At 43.2% G+C, this 16,449-nt stretch overlaps 1 protein-coding gene across 2 annotated transcripts in view; it reads right to left on the bottom strand.

The window, feature by feature from the left end:
* The window catches only part of LMO1 (LIM domain only 1), a 63,028-nt gene extending 48,751 nt beyond the window's left edge, over positions 1-14,277 (bottom strand). Inside the window, exon 1 of one of the 2 annotated variants that reach the window (XM_068398992.1) lies at positions 14,187-14,277. In XM_068398992.1, the coding sequence (XP_068255093.1) occupies positions 14,187-14,208 (22 nt within the window). In that variant the 5' untranslated portion in view covers positions 14,209-14,277. Of the gene's footprint in view, positions 1-8,683; positions 8,755-14,186 lie in introns of those variants that run through there. The other variant, XM_068398991.1, reaches the window with a different exon arrangement.
* Between the last annotated feature and the right edge of the window lie 2,172 nt (positions 14,278-16,449).

The following is a 16,449-nucleotide window of genomic DNA, read 5'->3' as shown; positions in this document are numbered from 1 at the left end:
GCAGCAAGGGCTGCGCAGAGAAAAAGCAGAACTGAACAAATCTGGGACAACGTGCACAGAAGCCCACCCACACCTTGGAGGGGGGTCAGGCACTTTCCCCCAGATACCCAGGCCTTAGTTCCAGGGAATGCTAACTTGGGGTGCACAAATTCCTTAATACCAGCAAAATGCTTTGAGGATTAAAACCAGCAGTGATATGCCAAGTATCATAGCTGGAAGTAAAGACAAACGCTGCCACAAGAGCAATAAGCCACCTGCCACCTGTCTTTTATATTAAAATATTTCAGTGTTCTTAGAGCTGCTTAATTTCCCATCTCGCTCCAAGTCCAGAGGAACTTTGGGGGTTGCTAGTTTTGCCATGCAGCAGTGACATTGCTCATTATTTTTAAAATGGATTTAGAAGCTGTGATCACACTCAGCTCAATCTAAAAGTATGCACCGTCTTTTAGTGTAATGTGGTCCTTTGCCATCTACTGCAAATGGGTTTTAAAAGCAATGGTGGAAAAAATGTGTGCTTAATCTGAACGTGGACTGCAGAGAGGTCACACACTCAAATATCCTGTTTTATGTGGTATCTGCTTGTATTTTAAAACACTCTTTCTAGAGACTTCAAGCCAGCTGAGGTCACAAACAATCATATACAGATTAGAAAAGAGAAGGAGCTGGGGGGAGCGAAGGGGAGCCTTGTCTGACACGCTGAAATAGGACACTCTAAATTGCACTTAGTATTTCTTTAAAAGAAAAAATGGCTAAAGTAGTAAGCTTCAGCGAAACAGTAAATACAGGGGTGGTTAAAGAGTTTTTATTCAAATAAAGTCTTGCCCCAGGAGATGGAAGGAGATTCTTGAAATATGGAGATAGGATTTTACATGTGCTAAAAGCATCAGTGTGACACTTTTTGGAAAAAAAAATGGGGGGAAAAATACCTTCGTTGTTGTACATGACAAAATAGCAACTAAATGTTTGCTTTGATCCCAGCGCATAAAGGGTGAAGCTTTTAGGCAAGGAGCGGCAGGTGATCTCAGCTCTTCTGCAAGTCCTAATGCTCCTAAAAGCCACTCTTCCAGTTTCTGTAATTGGGCATCAGTAGTTAATGTAGTATTGACTGCATTACATGCTCCTGTGCATCCTCTCACTAATGCCAATTGCATCACCTTGTACATTTACCATATTGCTTAGCCAATAGCTGTTAAAAGCAATCCAAATCATGAATCATATAGGAAACTTTTAGCAAGACACGACATCCAAAGGAGACAATTTACAGTTGAGTTAATCTGGGTACATTAGCGAGACATGGATTCAGGAAGACAGACCAATTTATGTTACTTTAGTTTTATCCTTTATTGCTTTGTATAGGCAAATGAATGGAAGGGCATGGAGTAAAAACAGATATGAAGGAGTCCTTTTCAAAACAGATCTCCATTCTGTGCAGACAGGTCAAAGGGTTTGAGACTGATGCTTGGTTCAGGCTTTCATAACCATAACAGGGTACTTACAGAAATAATTTTCCACAAAGGAGTATAAAGATAAACATATAATGGATTCTGAATAATGTTCAATACCCACCCCCACTGCAAGTACATTAGGCAGAAACCAGGTTGCTCAATGTTATCTAAGGCATGGCCTATCCACGAGTCACCTGCCACCAGGAGTGCCAGGAAAAGGCGTTACACAAGGTCCCAGGTAGGTCTGCTCACAAGCTCTTTCAGGTGGGAACCCAAGGCTGGAGTGTCCTGCAAAACACACCAAGGCTCACTGGCTCAGGCCAGTCCTCCACCCTAGATCTCTACCACATCACTCATCAATATACAGAAAGTACAACCTTCCCCTACCTACTCGACTCGAAGGGATTGCATCCTTTTGAAATGTGTACCCATCTCTCTGGAACAGAAGGAAATGATACAAGCATTAAAGAGGTATTGGTCAACTCACATCAGCTGCGAGGTAGAGCCAACCAGGAAATAAATTAGTAGCAAGTTCCCTCTGAAAAAGTACATTTTACAGAACAATTTCACACTGGATGCTTGACCAAAAGATGCATAGCAAATTGACATAGCACCTTTCTGCTTTTCTGATCAAGCTCAGTAGCGCCGGGAAAATAGAGGAGATGGGGAAAAAAGGACAGCTAGGAAGTGTGCTGTTGCCTCATCTCTTATGAGTAGCAAGTAATTTGCGATATTTTTGGAGGGGGAAGGAAAAAAAAAAAGAGGAATAGTAAAGAAAATCTAGGGGAAGAAATGGCTTGTCAGCCAAAAACTTTACAAAAGAAAAACTGAACTGCATCCTTAAATATTGGATCCCCAAATACTGGAAACTCTAGTGTTCTAAGCCTGGTTTAAAAAAAGATCATGATTCCCCTTTGAAAAGCTTCCAGAAGTCCCTTCGAAAGAGTTGCACATGCAGGGAAAATGCCAAAACAAAACATTTTCACTGGCTGATCAATTTAAACAGCTGTGGTAAAGCTGCAGCCACTGGCACCATCATTAACAATTTAAAGCATGGCTGCTTTTGTCTTCCTTCCCAGTTACATTCTCATTATGCCTTTTTATTTATTAGAAACACAGTCCTCCGGAATACATTTCTATATCTCAGATCCATAATAAACCGAATAGGAACATCCCTGGCTTCCACTCAAGTGGATGTTTACATTGGTGAGAGGGTTAATTGTTTAATTCTGGTCCAAGTTCTCTGCAGTTCAGTCATGAATATGCAAACAATCATCTACTTTTTCTTTAAGAAAAAATAGAACTGTTGAAATCAATAGTTTAAAAAGAAGGCAAATATTACTTTCACTGCCCGAATCACTTTTCAGAGTTTGATTAGCATGCAAGGAACTCTGAACGCGGGCATAAAGAATTCAGAAACGTTCAATGAAATCAAAAAACCCTCTAAATTTGGACAACGGCATCCATTATCTGCTTTGATGTGCAATATATGAAGAAACTAGTTTGCAAGAACATTCACTGGAAAGGAGAGTTGAGCATCTGTTTGCACAGATAGCACCCAACATCGTGCTTGAAAACGAGCTCGGGAGTCATCCTGTTGTAGGACAGAGAAAACACACACGCACACTTACACACTAAGAATTAAAAAACAGTAGCCGCAGTGAATTGTTCTCAGGCCATCTATAGGTTTAATTATGTTAATCTAATAGGGAACAACTTTCATTTTAAATTACCCTTCCCTCCACCCCCAAGTCTTCAGTGAATAGGAGCTACATTCACTGAATAAATCATTCCCTGGCAACAGTTACGCACATTATTGAAGTTGGGGGCAGTGATTTCTATACGGTTTAAAACAATGTCTATGTATTCTAAATGATGACAGTTCTGTCCAATTTTAAAAAGATATAGACCCATTAGAGTTTTATAGTTAGGATTTAGCAGCATCTGCAGTGCCTTTTTTATTCTTACACTGCAACACTTAATGCTTGATACCATTATTCTGATTTTGAATTGATTTCAAGTAAAATACCTTATTTGCCATAAACTTTCATATTCTTTGCCTAAGTAAGACTCCTCACAGATGCAATCAGTCATAATGCTAAAAGAACAGTTTGCCTTTAGCAGAAATGTAATAGTTCATGCTGATGACAGCGAAGCAAAACTTTGAGCAACAAGCACATTTGCAAAGAGAGTAAAACCATCTCTAAACACGAAGCCTGAAAACCTTAAGAAAGCCTCCAAATGAAATCAATTAATCCTCCAACCATGATAAATTTCTTAACCATTTAAGAAACGTATTTCAGACTCCGCTGTGACCCTTTATCACCAGACCTAATGGATTACTTTATTAATAATGCACTGCTCTTAAAAGGAAATTTTCCGAAGATTCTACCATAAGAGAGCATTTTCGGAATGGCTATGACAAACAGGCTGACATGTTCACATTGTATCTATTAAAGATAATAAAATTTAACACTAACTCCAAAGAAGACAAATTATGGTCCGCTGCCAGGGTACCAAGCATCCCTTCTACTGTATTAAACCAAAATTAGAGCAAACTAATTTCCAAGAACCAGCTGCTTCTTTTGCCCTATTACCCAAGCCGAAAAATGTTCCTACTCTGTGTTTGAATGCTGTTATGTCAAACAGACAACTATCACATCTCATCGGCATCTGGGAACGAAGAACGATGACACCCTACACAGATGCCTACCCAGATCCTTCAGCCATCTAGCCTGAGCAAACACCAAGAACTATCTGATTGCCTGGCAGGAATACACCTATACAGAGTAGTGTGCTCCTATTAGGTGTGCTAACTCCTCTCACCCCTCTTCTTCCCATAGGATGAGTTTGCATTAAATACAGATCTAGGCTATCAGTGCTCCAACCACAGTACCTTCCGTTTCTTGAAAAGGTTTAGGCAATTTACTATCTCATGGTGCTCTCATGCCTCCGTATTTGCCATTTCCAGGAATGGGAGGCACCTCTAGGAAGACTACCTCTAGCTCCACACTTGGGCAGCTTTGGAAAAACATTCCAAATTTTTTTGTCTTTTGGTCCTTTCTGGCCAAACCGAGTCTCAGGGTTTATTCTGCTGCCAAGTGTGCTCTGGCCTGATTCAGATTCCTGCTTTTACAACCTTCTGCCTCCTCTTCATAAATATATTAATCCACTGCTGTACATTTGAGTCACAAAAGGACACAGTGTCATGAACTAAAGCCAGACCAAACCTCTGAAATTACACCAAGACCACGTGTGTCAAGATCAAGCCCCTCAAAAAAACAACAGGTAACCCTAAATATGTAAATATAGAGTCTTTGGTGACTTGAATCAAGCATTCTTTGAATAAGCTGACATCTGGGAAGACGTGTAGTGTTTCTTTATAAATGGGAAGTTAGACAACGATGGACCACAGAGAAGGTCCAAGGTAGAGGGGCATAGGAGAAAAAAAAGCCAGCTTCAGGAATATCAGGCAACAGAAAAGTTCAATTCCACGTCATGAGAGGAAAAAGCCACCCTGCCATGTCCCCTCCTCTCTCTTTGTGTGATTCTTCAATAGGTATATCTGAGGTTAAAAAGAAAACGAAAGATACCAGCAGCACGTAGAACAGCTCTTCTGCCTCTTTGACACTATTTCGTATTAGGCTTGTGTACAACCTGGACGTGCCTTATTTTTGTGCGTATCATGATTTTTATCAACAGAAGCAGACTGTCAAGACCTATCTTGCTGGAGGTAGATACCTCTCCATATCCATCCACCTATCTACAGGTACCCCCATATGGCAGCTGGCATATTCATTTGTGAAGTCAGCCCACAGCTCTGCTGTCCTGGCTAGGGCGTTGTGGCACCATTCCTCTAACTACCATTATACAATCAATTTCACTGCTTTTCTAACTCCAAATGCTGCTTTTCTTTCCTTCTGTGCAGAGTAAGATGGGCTCTTACACAACAGGGAACCCAACTGCTGCTACTAATCCAGTTTCAAATTACCTAATATTCATTGCCCTAAATACCTCCCATCAACATAAGACCCATTCTCCAACCCCAATGCACACAACCACTGAGTATCTGTATTTTTCTTTTCATTTTTAAAGAAACTATAGAATTTTTTTAAAAATAAACCCCAAGGTTTGTATACGGGTACATGTTTAATGGACTCCTCCGATATATTATTTACTTGGCCTACTCTTGCAGTCTGTTTAATCAGAGTTCTGCTTGGAAACACAAAGGATCCGTGATTTGGGGTGCTACTGTCTATGCAAACATCAGGACGAACACACAGCTGATCAGTGTTTTTACAAGTGCACAAACTCAATAATTTGGTTGGAGGGTACTATGTCTAGTTAATACAGTACAAGTTAGCTAAAAGGAAACTTTCACCCCCCATACACATAACAAAGAGCCGTGATTTCTATTAGTGCATTTCATACCATACATGCTGATTACCAGTCTGTGCTTCATTGTTAGCAGAGATTACAGCTGGGATAAGCTGCAGCTTTTTCCTAATTGCTATTATGATGACTGAATTTTTGTTTTGTGTCAAGCGTTATTCACACATTATACTCCAAAATTTGATCCCTCCATGATGCATTATTGATTCCATGCAGGCAATCATACTGCCGCCAATGTGAAGAATTAATTTGGGCTATTCTACTTGATTTGCATTCTCCATCATAGCAGAACATAGTTCTATAGGGAAACACAAACTGAAAAGGAAGATTTAACAAAATATGGAAAATGCTGCTGTCCTTTAAAAGAGATGAGTCCTAAAGCAGGGAAAAAAACAGAAAACCCCAAACCCAGCACAACACGTGTGGTCCAGAAAGAAAGGTCAGTCAGCCAAATTCATCTTAGTCAGACGAAGGTTACAAGAGTAGCCTTATGCCTCTAATAAAGTAAACTAGCTTGCTTCAACTTATATTGCCAAAGAAAACAACTGAACACCTCTGAGAGCAACACTGCTTCAAAGCCTTTGAAACCCTGTTAGCTTCATTTGTTTTCCCAGCATAAGCAATACTCAACCACTTAGCGTGTCTTTTATCCACAGTCCAGTCAACTGCAAAGCTGATCTAGAAGATGTGTAACAGATGCTTCACATCTACTTCTTTTTTTTTTAAAGTTCTACTGTGTTAACAAAACTTATGAAGTCTCAACAGAAATGAAGCCTGAGATTTTAACAATTTTTTTCCCTGAATAAGATTATTTCACAGTTTTCGGATGCCAATTTAATTAGCACAGAATAAATTCAGAAGGGCAAGACAACTTATACACGGGCACTGACCCCACATTGGTCACCTCTTAGTCAAAATTTGCTCAAATCTGCATACAAGAGGGCATTGATAATGATGCATTTCTGCTTGGTCTCATATATCAAAGGTGTAAAATCTTTGTGAAAAGTCCATTCACATTTTTTCATTGTCCCAAGTGCTTCACATCAGAATGAAACAAAAACCCATATCCCATCTCAGAAACTAGATTCAAATCCTACGCACATGAATACACCAGATTGATAATTTTAGAAATCAAACTGATAATGAGATAAAGATCTCGAAATGCTAGATTTAAAATACTGGGTAGTATTTCCCCCCTCACCCTTTTTGGGGAGGCAAGGAAGGGATAGAGAAGAGAAACTTCAGTAGAAGACCTTTGGTTAAAAGTGAACATCCATCCATTATTTTCAATAGTCAAGTCTTCTTTCCTAATTATTCTCTACTACAGTATTAACTCAGTTTTAAAATACCAGAAGACATATATGGGTTGGGGAACAAAAATCATATTGCTCCAACTTATTAGCATTGGGCAGCTTTCAGTACTATTCACAATACATGATTAGCACCAGTCTGACACAGTAAAGCAAGTGACTTTGAATTACAAGTTATTTTTCTCATAAATATTTCAAAAAGCAATACATATATTCAAGTAAAATCAATGCTACTGCCAAAATGCTCGACTTCCAATTTCTTCAAGCTCTTTGGCTCCCTGTGAAAAGCTGTTTCCTGTCTACAGTCTTGCAAATATTCAGTAATTTCTTCTACTTCCAAATGACAACTGCTTGTGACTTTATTTTTCTTTTTTTTAACACTTAAAGAGATTTCTGAAAAAAAATTTAGATCAGAGAATCCAGAAACACACCCGTTACACAGCACACTTCATCCATTTATAAAGGTTATTTTCATTTATAAATGAAACAATGAGATAATAGCTACAAATGTGCGTTAAAAGTTAAGATGTAGTTCCTACTTTCAATACACAAAGTGCTGCCAAGGTGGAGGTCTTTGGCAAGAGGCAGTGCCATCGATGGAAGTCCACCTGGACGGCTACAGAAACCTTCTGCTTTGCCTCAGTTTTAATCTTTGCTTTCAGTGTACACGCTATGAGGGAAGATCTAAGCCACAAAGCAGCCTTAGAAAAAAACTCATTAAAAAGTTGTGATTAGACTTACCACATGTGTCCTAGAAACTACTGGTGACTGAGCAGTTAAGTTGCACGCCCTGGTAGGCAACGTGCAAAAGAAGGCATCAGGTCATTCAAACTACTATCTAACACGGTCTATTATTCTGTACATCAATTTGTACCCCTTAGTAATCCTTGATAAGGACTCGTCAGCTTTAAAAAAATAAGTATATGTGAAGTGCTAAAATAAGTCAAGCTCTCCTTCAGCTTCATTCATTAAATTACCTCCCAAATGAACCTCCACTTCTGCCATTTAGAGAAGGGAGAAAATTCTTAGAATAAGCCAGTGCTTTTTTTTGCCAGAGCAGCTTATTAGCTTATTGTCATTATGTTTATAGCTATGAAGAAAAGCAGCGAGAAATAGATACAGGCGCACATTAAAGAGACCCAAATTACATGAAATGGAAAGAAAATCTCAAAATTAGATTTACAATAAAAGCTGTTAAAATAAACAGGCTAAAATGGATATATTAGAGTAACTTGTAGAAAGAAAAATCTAAATAGATATTAAAAAAAAAAACAAAAATCAAGCTGTTTCTGCTATGTCCTTCAGCAAACAGAGCCTGGGGTAACCCCTTCTTGACTGGTTCGATCACGCCAGAGAAGAGATTAAAAAAAAATAAAGAGCAAGCACGCTTTTAGCAACACAAAAGAAAAATATCAGAAGCTGAAAGCAGAGCACTCTGATACGCACAGCGCACATCTGTTTCAAAACTATTTGTTTCCACGTTAGCAGCACAGAGAAGACACCGAGCACAGGCTTACACAATCTCAGCCCACCTACCGTCCTCCTTGTCCAGCACCATCATCTCCGCAATCAAGAAAAGTCCGGGGACAGATGCTTCTTCTCCAGCAGCCTCCGCTCAGGGGAGAAGAGAACAAGTCTCTGGGAACACAAATGAGCTATGGTACAGCTGATCGTCCTTTAGCAGCAAGTGAGCTCTAATTACCCAGTTGTCCAGCTTTTAACCTAGATTGCACTCAGTTAGAATTACACTCAGAAATAAAGCACTTTGCAGATACAAAAGCAGTCTCACCTACTTTTGTGCCTCAGAATTGCAAGGAACTAAAACTGCAATTTAGAAAGAAGGGGGATCAGAGCTGTTTCTTTGGTTCTCACCTTCTAAATGGCTCAATTTACACAGTATAATCTATTTTAATGTAATTGCATTTGATAGCTCGTAACACTGGCTGTTGCAACTACGCAGTTTTCATCCTTATAAAGTGCTTTCCCTTTGGATTTAAGCTGAATCTAAATCTAAAATTATATTCAGAGAGGGCAGAATACCTAAGCCTGACTGCTGCTGCCTCTGTCTCTCAATTCGTGAGCTTTGCACACTTGCTATTGAATAAATGCACGTTATTTCCCAGGGACCCCTCTCATTCTCCTGTCAGGGTTTCCTGGCAGACTGCAGCCTTCCCAGCTCAGCAGCACCACCTGCAGCCCAGCCCAGCCCAGCCCAGCCCAGCCCGGACCCTCCGCTGCCCAGGTGGGACCAGCCCCGGCTTCTCCTTCCCGGGGACTGAGCCACAGGGCGGCAGGCGAAAGCCCAGGACGGGAGGGAGCTTCCCAGGCTGCATCTTAAACCAACACCATTCCCTTTGTGTTTAGCAACGCGTTGGTCCAAAGCAGGGGTGTCACACCAGATTTGCTCCTGTAAGAGCGGGGATTTTGGTTAAAACCAGGCAGTAGCTTCTGGTAGGTCAGAGACTCAAAGCGCACTGCAGTGGATGCTGGCGACACAGGCTGCGTTACGCCAGCCCTGCTACCCACAGCTAGATTTCACACATCTGTTGTGACCTAAAACTTGATACTAATTTTCTGTACAAACATTTTGGGTTTGTTTTCACACGTACGTATTAGTTTCAGGGAATACTCTGGAGAATATAGCTCCATTTTCACTAGGTCGATATTAAAATGAATTTAACAAACCAAACGCGGTACAAACCCTTACAGGTTTGCTCCACTTTTCTGAGGTGCCGTCAATGCCCAAATATAAAGTGACAAGTTTGGGGCCCACGTCTTTCATCCTTCCTCTCGCAGCTCGCAGTCCTTATTCAGACAAGTCATCTGTAGTCTCTGATGGCACTCATAAGGATTGAGGTATCGGACGCTGCGCTACCAAGATCAACGGCACCGTTTCACTCATCTCTGTCTTTTAATCCGAGAAAACATTTCATTCCTGCTTTAATGATACTTCTTCCTCCCCTTTACAACCGATACAACGGTACTCTAAAAAGCATGATAGCGGGCTCAAGTTATATATCCTTAATACCGATTTTTAATTAGATTCCTTATCCCCAGCTGAAGTGGCTTTTCCTTCCCCCTTCATTCAGAATACTTAATCCTAACAGTCCTTGAGCATATTTGATGTTAAATGCATCATTTTATATTGAACTGTTTTCATCTAGTCGTTCAAACAACTCCTGTTTCCTAGTGATACTAGTTTGCAGGTGTTGAATATGTATTTTAGCGTAAGAGTGCAACCACCATAAATAATCATTTTCTTTTAAGAAGTATCACAAGCTAAAAAGGAAGATGACTTTATCCAAAAGATTAAAGTCTAATAGTTAAAAGCATCAGTGCAAAAAGTAACAAAAACACAAGCTTTCTAAATTTGAGGCATTTTAATACTTCTAATATACTATCGGCCTCCATTAGAAAACGGTGAACTCTGAAAATGCTCCATCTTTCTGTTTGCATACTTTTCAACCCTATCACCTTCAAAAAGGACAAACTTACCCCAAAATATATGGTGTATTTAAGCTTACACTATTTGGTAATTACAAGAAAGGCAGATTTTTGATAAAAATGAAGTTAGCCACTGTCTATCGCAGCTGACTTCTGTGGCAGAGCAAACTAGCAGACATAACACACTTCCAAAAAATACACAGTATCAGATCAATTTTATACCTCTACTTCTTCAGCATGTCATAGAGGCTGGATTACTCCCCTTGCAAACGGGTATTTTTAAACACTTTATCTGCTTACTCATTTCACACACCAACAATAAAAAAAGTTTTCTAACCCCCAACACATTTGTACAGCAATTAAAGTCAACTACAATTAACACAATCTGTTGGAATTAATCATGATACCTGATGTCAGTTTACTTTTTTAAGCAGAAATCTGGTCTTTGCAATCAAAACATTTATGTATTTGAGAAATATCTTAACTCTCATTATCCTGAAATTTATAAATGCGCTGCATGGTGCGTAGGTTGGCTTGCCCACAGCAAATTCAGCAGTGATTTACGCAGCGGAACTGACTAAAATGAAAGTCTTGAAGTTTTTCACTCTTAAGCTTTCTCTTCTCCCCCCCCCCTTCACCCCCCCCCCCCGTCTCTCTTTTCTCACTTCCTAACATTTGTTTCGGGAAGATATTTGCCAAAGTTCCACTGTAAAATGGTATTTTCTAATATCAAGTCATGTTGTATCAGTCAAGTTATATTATGTCGCTTCAAACACACAAAATGATGTTACCTCCCTGACATAACTTGACGTGATGCCACAATACATCAAGTCAAAAACATTATTATTGTTGTTATTTTTTCAGCCTGCCCTTTCATCCTCAATAATAACTGTAAAGACCACGGAAAAGTATTATTGCTTCTCTACTACTCTCGGCACCACGGAGCATGTTTGCCAGGGAAGCTTTTCACTCACAAAGCCATATAGCAGTTATCAGACTTCACAGGTGATCCTGGTGTCAGAGTAGGGCTAACACATGCCCCTAAGGCACCTTTACAGCCCCGACCCGGGGGCTGGAAGAGCGAGCGGCTGCCTCTGGGGCCATGACCATGGCCCAGCTTGTCAAGTAGCTTTCAGGGATGCAAAAGCAAGAAGCACGTTGCAACCTCTACGTAACTAGGGAGCAAGTGTCCTCCTTGCAATGCACCAGGACTACTGGGGGGGTAATGCTTCTGAAATCCTGCCTTCTCCACGCAGTAATAACTATGAATACCCCCACTGCTGGCAGAGACCTCAAAAGAAAACCCCTCAAAAAAAACCCAAACAAAAACCTGCATGGCAAAGCATCTTAAAATCAAGGGGAGAACTGGACACTAGACACAACGTCAGGATTTTTAGATGGTAGAAATCAGACCGAACTCTGGAAAGGAAAAAAAAAAAAGAGCCATTTATGGGTGTAAAACAGATCCATTTTTATTAACAAGCTCATTCAAGCTTGATTTCAAAAGGAATTCGTTTAGTTAGCACAAGCTTCCATTTTAGTCCATTTGTAACCTATGCAGGTCCAGCATCCCCTTTTAACATTCACAGATGAGCAGGCAAGTGGAGCCCATTTGAATCAGGCAGAAAGAAATGTACAAAAGTAAAATAACCTCTTTGTAAAAAGAGTTTCTTCTCTCAATCTCACCTCCTGTTCCAAATTTCTCCACTTTTAAAAGTGAGCATAATTTCTCCTCGAGCATAACTACATCAACAGCACCGGAGCTTCCCAGGCATTGCCGCAGTTTGTTGCTCTGATCTCCACATCCCTCTCATCAGGGGTTTGTTTCCTACTTTACTCCTTTTTAAGTGCACCTCACACTGATTTCCTCTTTACCATCACCACCATTACTCCCTTTTATACAGCAGCTCGTAAGATCTCTTGCAATGAGGCTGTTGAGAACTGTCTGGATAATCAATGGTTCTAGTTTCATTTCCTTACACCACCATCACGCTGGCCCCGAGCTCCTTGTGTTTAATGAGTATGTCTGCGACACTTGAAAGGGCCCAAATACCCCTATTAGGAAACCCTCTTCAGATCTCTGTTTTTCCTCTCAGCTCACCTGTGCCTCTCGCTTCTGCGATGGAGGCAGCATCCTGCTGTTAGCCCGTCAATCAGATTGAAACGGATACAGGTTGGCAGGCACCCTCTGACAGAGAGTCGCTGGGATTAAGTCATCACCCAGTTATTGTTATTATTAAAGGGTATTAATGGAGATGTTAGAAGCCTTTCCTCCCTTTCCCTCCAACATTCGAGCAAAATTCAGGGGACTCTCGCAATGCATGTCTCCCCCGAAAGTGAGGTCAGAGAGAAACACAAACCTTGTTCCACAGAGGTACACCAGTAAGAAATTAACCTTGCTTAATTCCTCTGTCATTACTTAACCCTTTTACCTTTGTGCACAGGGGGTGAGGGATGAGAAAAGTCTTTCTACTGTTATCTCTCGCTGACCAGTTAGAGAAGTTCCTTCCCTGTTCTCCAACACACGTGCTTTCGACTGGAGCATTATAGACCCCATTAATCACACTACATCAGTTTACTTCAGAGGGCTTCAAGAAACCAGAGGAAGAAAAGACTCTGGGAGAGGGATTCTCGGCCCAGAAGCATGTGACGAGTTTGCAGCGAGCGAGCTCCCCACGCACCTCTCCGGGGCAGTGAGCATTTAACCTTCTAGTTGTCAGCGCTTCGGCCCCCTCCCACACAGCCGGATCGCACAAGCGAGCCCGTGATTTCTCGTCGTGCCCCATCTGACTCTGCGGTGTCGTGGCAGGCGGACTCTCACCTTTCCGAAGCAGAAACTCCAGATCAAAAGAAAAGGGGAGGGAGGAGGGAAAAGAGGTAGAGAAACAAGGGAAAAAAAACAGCCAAGCAAAGCATCTCCCGCTTGCCTCTTTAGCCTGGTATCCCCTTGTCCGAGTTAAAGCACCCCCGCCAGCCCGACAGAGAGACATTTTAAGGCAATTTACGCGATCACGTAAGGCAGCACTGGCTGCAGTGGGAGCGCGGGGTGGCTTTTCGGCACGCCACAGCCTCGGATGCCACCGAAGTTGGCCCGGTGGTGACACACGCTAAGGCCCCCCGAGCTGATCGCGGGCCCGGTGACAGGGCTGCAGGCGTCAGGCACTTCCCCGCTGGCCGCAGCACCCGCCGGGGCAAGCCGCCGCCGGTGTCCCCAGCGCGGTCACCGCCGCAGGGAAGGGCTCGGGCGCGGGCCGCCGGCTCGGCACGCCCGGGCGGAGAGACCCCGAGATCCCGCACCGCCCGGCCTTGAAACCGCGGCGGGGCGGCGGCAGCCCTCAGGGGGGGCGGTGGGGGGGCACCGTCCCGGGCGCACTCGCCGGGCCCCGGGACCCTTTTGTGAGGAGGCGGCCGGGGGGCTCCGCTCCCCGCGGCACCGGCGGGGCGATGCGGGACAGGCCGGGCAGCAGCGCCCTGCCGCGGCGCAGCTCCCTCCGTCCCTCGCTCCCTTCCCTTCCCTCCCCGCCCGCCGCCTCCCGCGGCCGGGGCGCCCGGGCGGAGTTGGCGGCGGGGCCCCGCGCCCCCGGCTCCCACCTACCGTCCTCCTTGTCCAGCACCATTGTCCCGGGCGCCGAGGGCGGCCGCTGCCGCCGCCGCTCCGGCTCCTTGGGGCGCTCCCCCTCCAGCCGCCGCCGCGCGGCTCCGGGGGAGGCGAGGGGCCGCGCCGGGCCGGGCCGGGCCGGGCCGGGCCGGGCCGGGCCCGGGAGCGGGGCGCTGCCGAGGCAGGAGGCGGCGGGGGGCAGCGGCGCGGCCGCCCCGGCGCTGCCCCGGGACGCGAGTTTGGAGCGGGGCTGCGGGGGGCTACGGTCGCACTGGGCGGCGGAGAGCCGGAGCTGGGCTGATGCACCAGCCGCCTCGCCCCCGGCCCCGCCGCTGCAGCTCGAGTGCCAGTTTAGATATTAAAAAAGAAGAAGGTAGTGGGGGGGGAAGAGAAAAAAGGTAAGGGAGGAACGATATCGGGGGCCGGTTCCCCAGCTCTGTCCTTTCCCAACCTGCGCTGTCAAAAATTGTCTTAATTTAATCGCGTGTGATAGCACACAAAGTCTCCCCCCTTTGCTGTTGCTACTGCAAGAGCTTTCCAGGCTTCTAAAGTGCTTTTCTCTTGATTTCACTCTAAATCTAAAATTATATTCAAAGGAAGGGGGCGGGAGGGAGGAAAGATGTGAACCTATCACTGAAAGCAAAAGCACTTGCCGCCTGCCTCTCGCTCGCTCCCTCTCTCTCTCAATTTATGTGCTTTGCACTCTCTCCTGCTGCTGAATAAATGCACACATTTCCCAGGGACCCTCAGATTCCCCTGTTAATTAAATCAATTCATTATGCTCAGATCTGATTAGCAGCCCCTTCCCCCCCTCTTTGAATCAATTATTCAATACACAAACATAATTGCCTGTGCCAGAGGTGTCTAAGTATTAGCTTATTTAACTCCAAGGACACTAATTACCCCTAGGGCAAGGGAACTTTTCTCATTAATTCTGACAAAACACAAAAGCACAGTTAAAGTGTGTGTGTATATACGTGTGTGAGAGAGAAAATGGGGGAGCGTATAGCTGAGGAAGGGAGGCATTACTCTAACACACGTGTTACTGTATAAATAATCTCAATTTTCTTTCTACTTTTACATTAGATTATTCCCCACATCTCCCCTTCGCTAAACTTGCCCCGTCCGCCCTCCTTTTTTTTTTTTTTACAGTAAGGAACAGATCGACATTGCAATGGTGGCAGCTCTGGAGTGAAAGTGCTTGCGACCAAATCCAAAAAAAGAAAAAAGTATATAGGACTGATGGTGAGCAAAGCAGCATTTGTAAATAGTTTTGCCTATCAAAGCAGAAAACTCTGTTGCAGACAATCTTCTGCACTTTAAAAACCTGTGAAAGAAGCTGCTCTCTGAAGCAGCAGGTAAGATGAGACATAATCTAGTACGTACTGGGAACAGTTCTGAATTGTTTACCATTTGAATGAATGTCAGTGCCCACTATTAATGTACTTGCTTCCTACATTTACCATAATGTGCTTGATTTCCATTAGCTGAAGCTGGAATGCTAAAAAGAGCCTCGGCAAGACTGATGCAAACTGAGATCGACCATCATTGTAGTATCTGAGATGCATGACTTCTGGCTTGTGTGTTACCCAAATTTTACCTCTGTGTGAACCTCCTTTAAATAAAAAAAAAAAGCATAAGAAAAAAGAAGTAGTAATTGATTCCCCCAAATTAGGTTTTTAGTTTCTAAAGACCTTTATTGTTCATGTCCTCAATGTGCACAGAAGTATTGAAGATTTTCTTTTTGTTTCCTTAGGCAATGCATGAGCTGATCCATTAATCCATTTGGCTTTATATATCAGGAAACTAATATTAGCTCAGCTCATCTATTAGCTTTTATTTAGGTCCCCCCATGTTGCCTTTTTTTTTGGACTTTTGTTCAGGCTGGCCCCTCTTGAGGGGAGACAGACAATTTTTGGTAGATTTCAGGGGACAAAATGCTGCACATCACCTCATGGGAACTATCCCCTCCCCAATCCCCCATCCTCACATTCACCCATGTCAAGACAGCCGTGATTAAACTTGCTTTTTGGCAACTCTACCCTCTCTCTTTAAAGCACACCTTGTACACATCATTTAAAAACAAGGTGGGGAAAAACCCCACAAACATCTCCTCTTCTCCCCCACCAAAAAAGAAACTCCATAGCTAAGCTTGCTTGGCAACGAACTTACTGAGCTACGTTCATTCTTTGCAAGTGTAAATATGACTGGGAACACAAAGTTGTGTTTCATTAGTACAGTATGTTTTTCTGTGAGTACA

This window comes from Nyctibius grandis, chromosome 4 (genome assembly GCF_013368605.1).
Source record: "Nyctibius grandis isolate bNycGra1 chromosome 4, bNycGra1.pri, whole genome shotgun sequence".
Classification (NCBI taxonomy): domain Eukaryota; kingdom Metazoa; phylum Chordata; class Aves; order Nyctibiiformes; family Nyctibiidae; genus Nyctibius; species Nyctibius grandis.
This window is presented reverse-complemented; position numbering and strand designations above follow the sequence as displayed.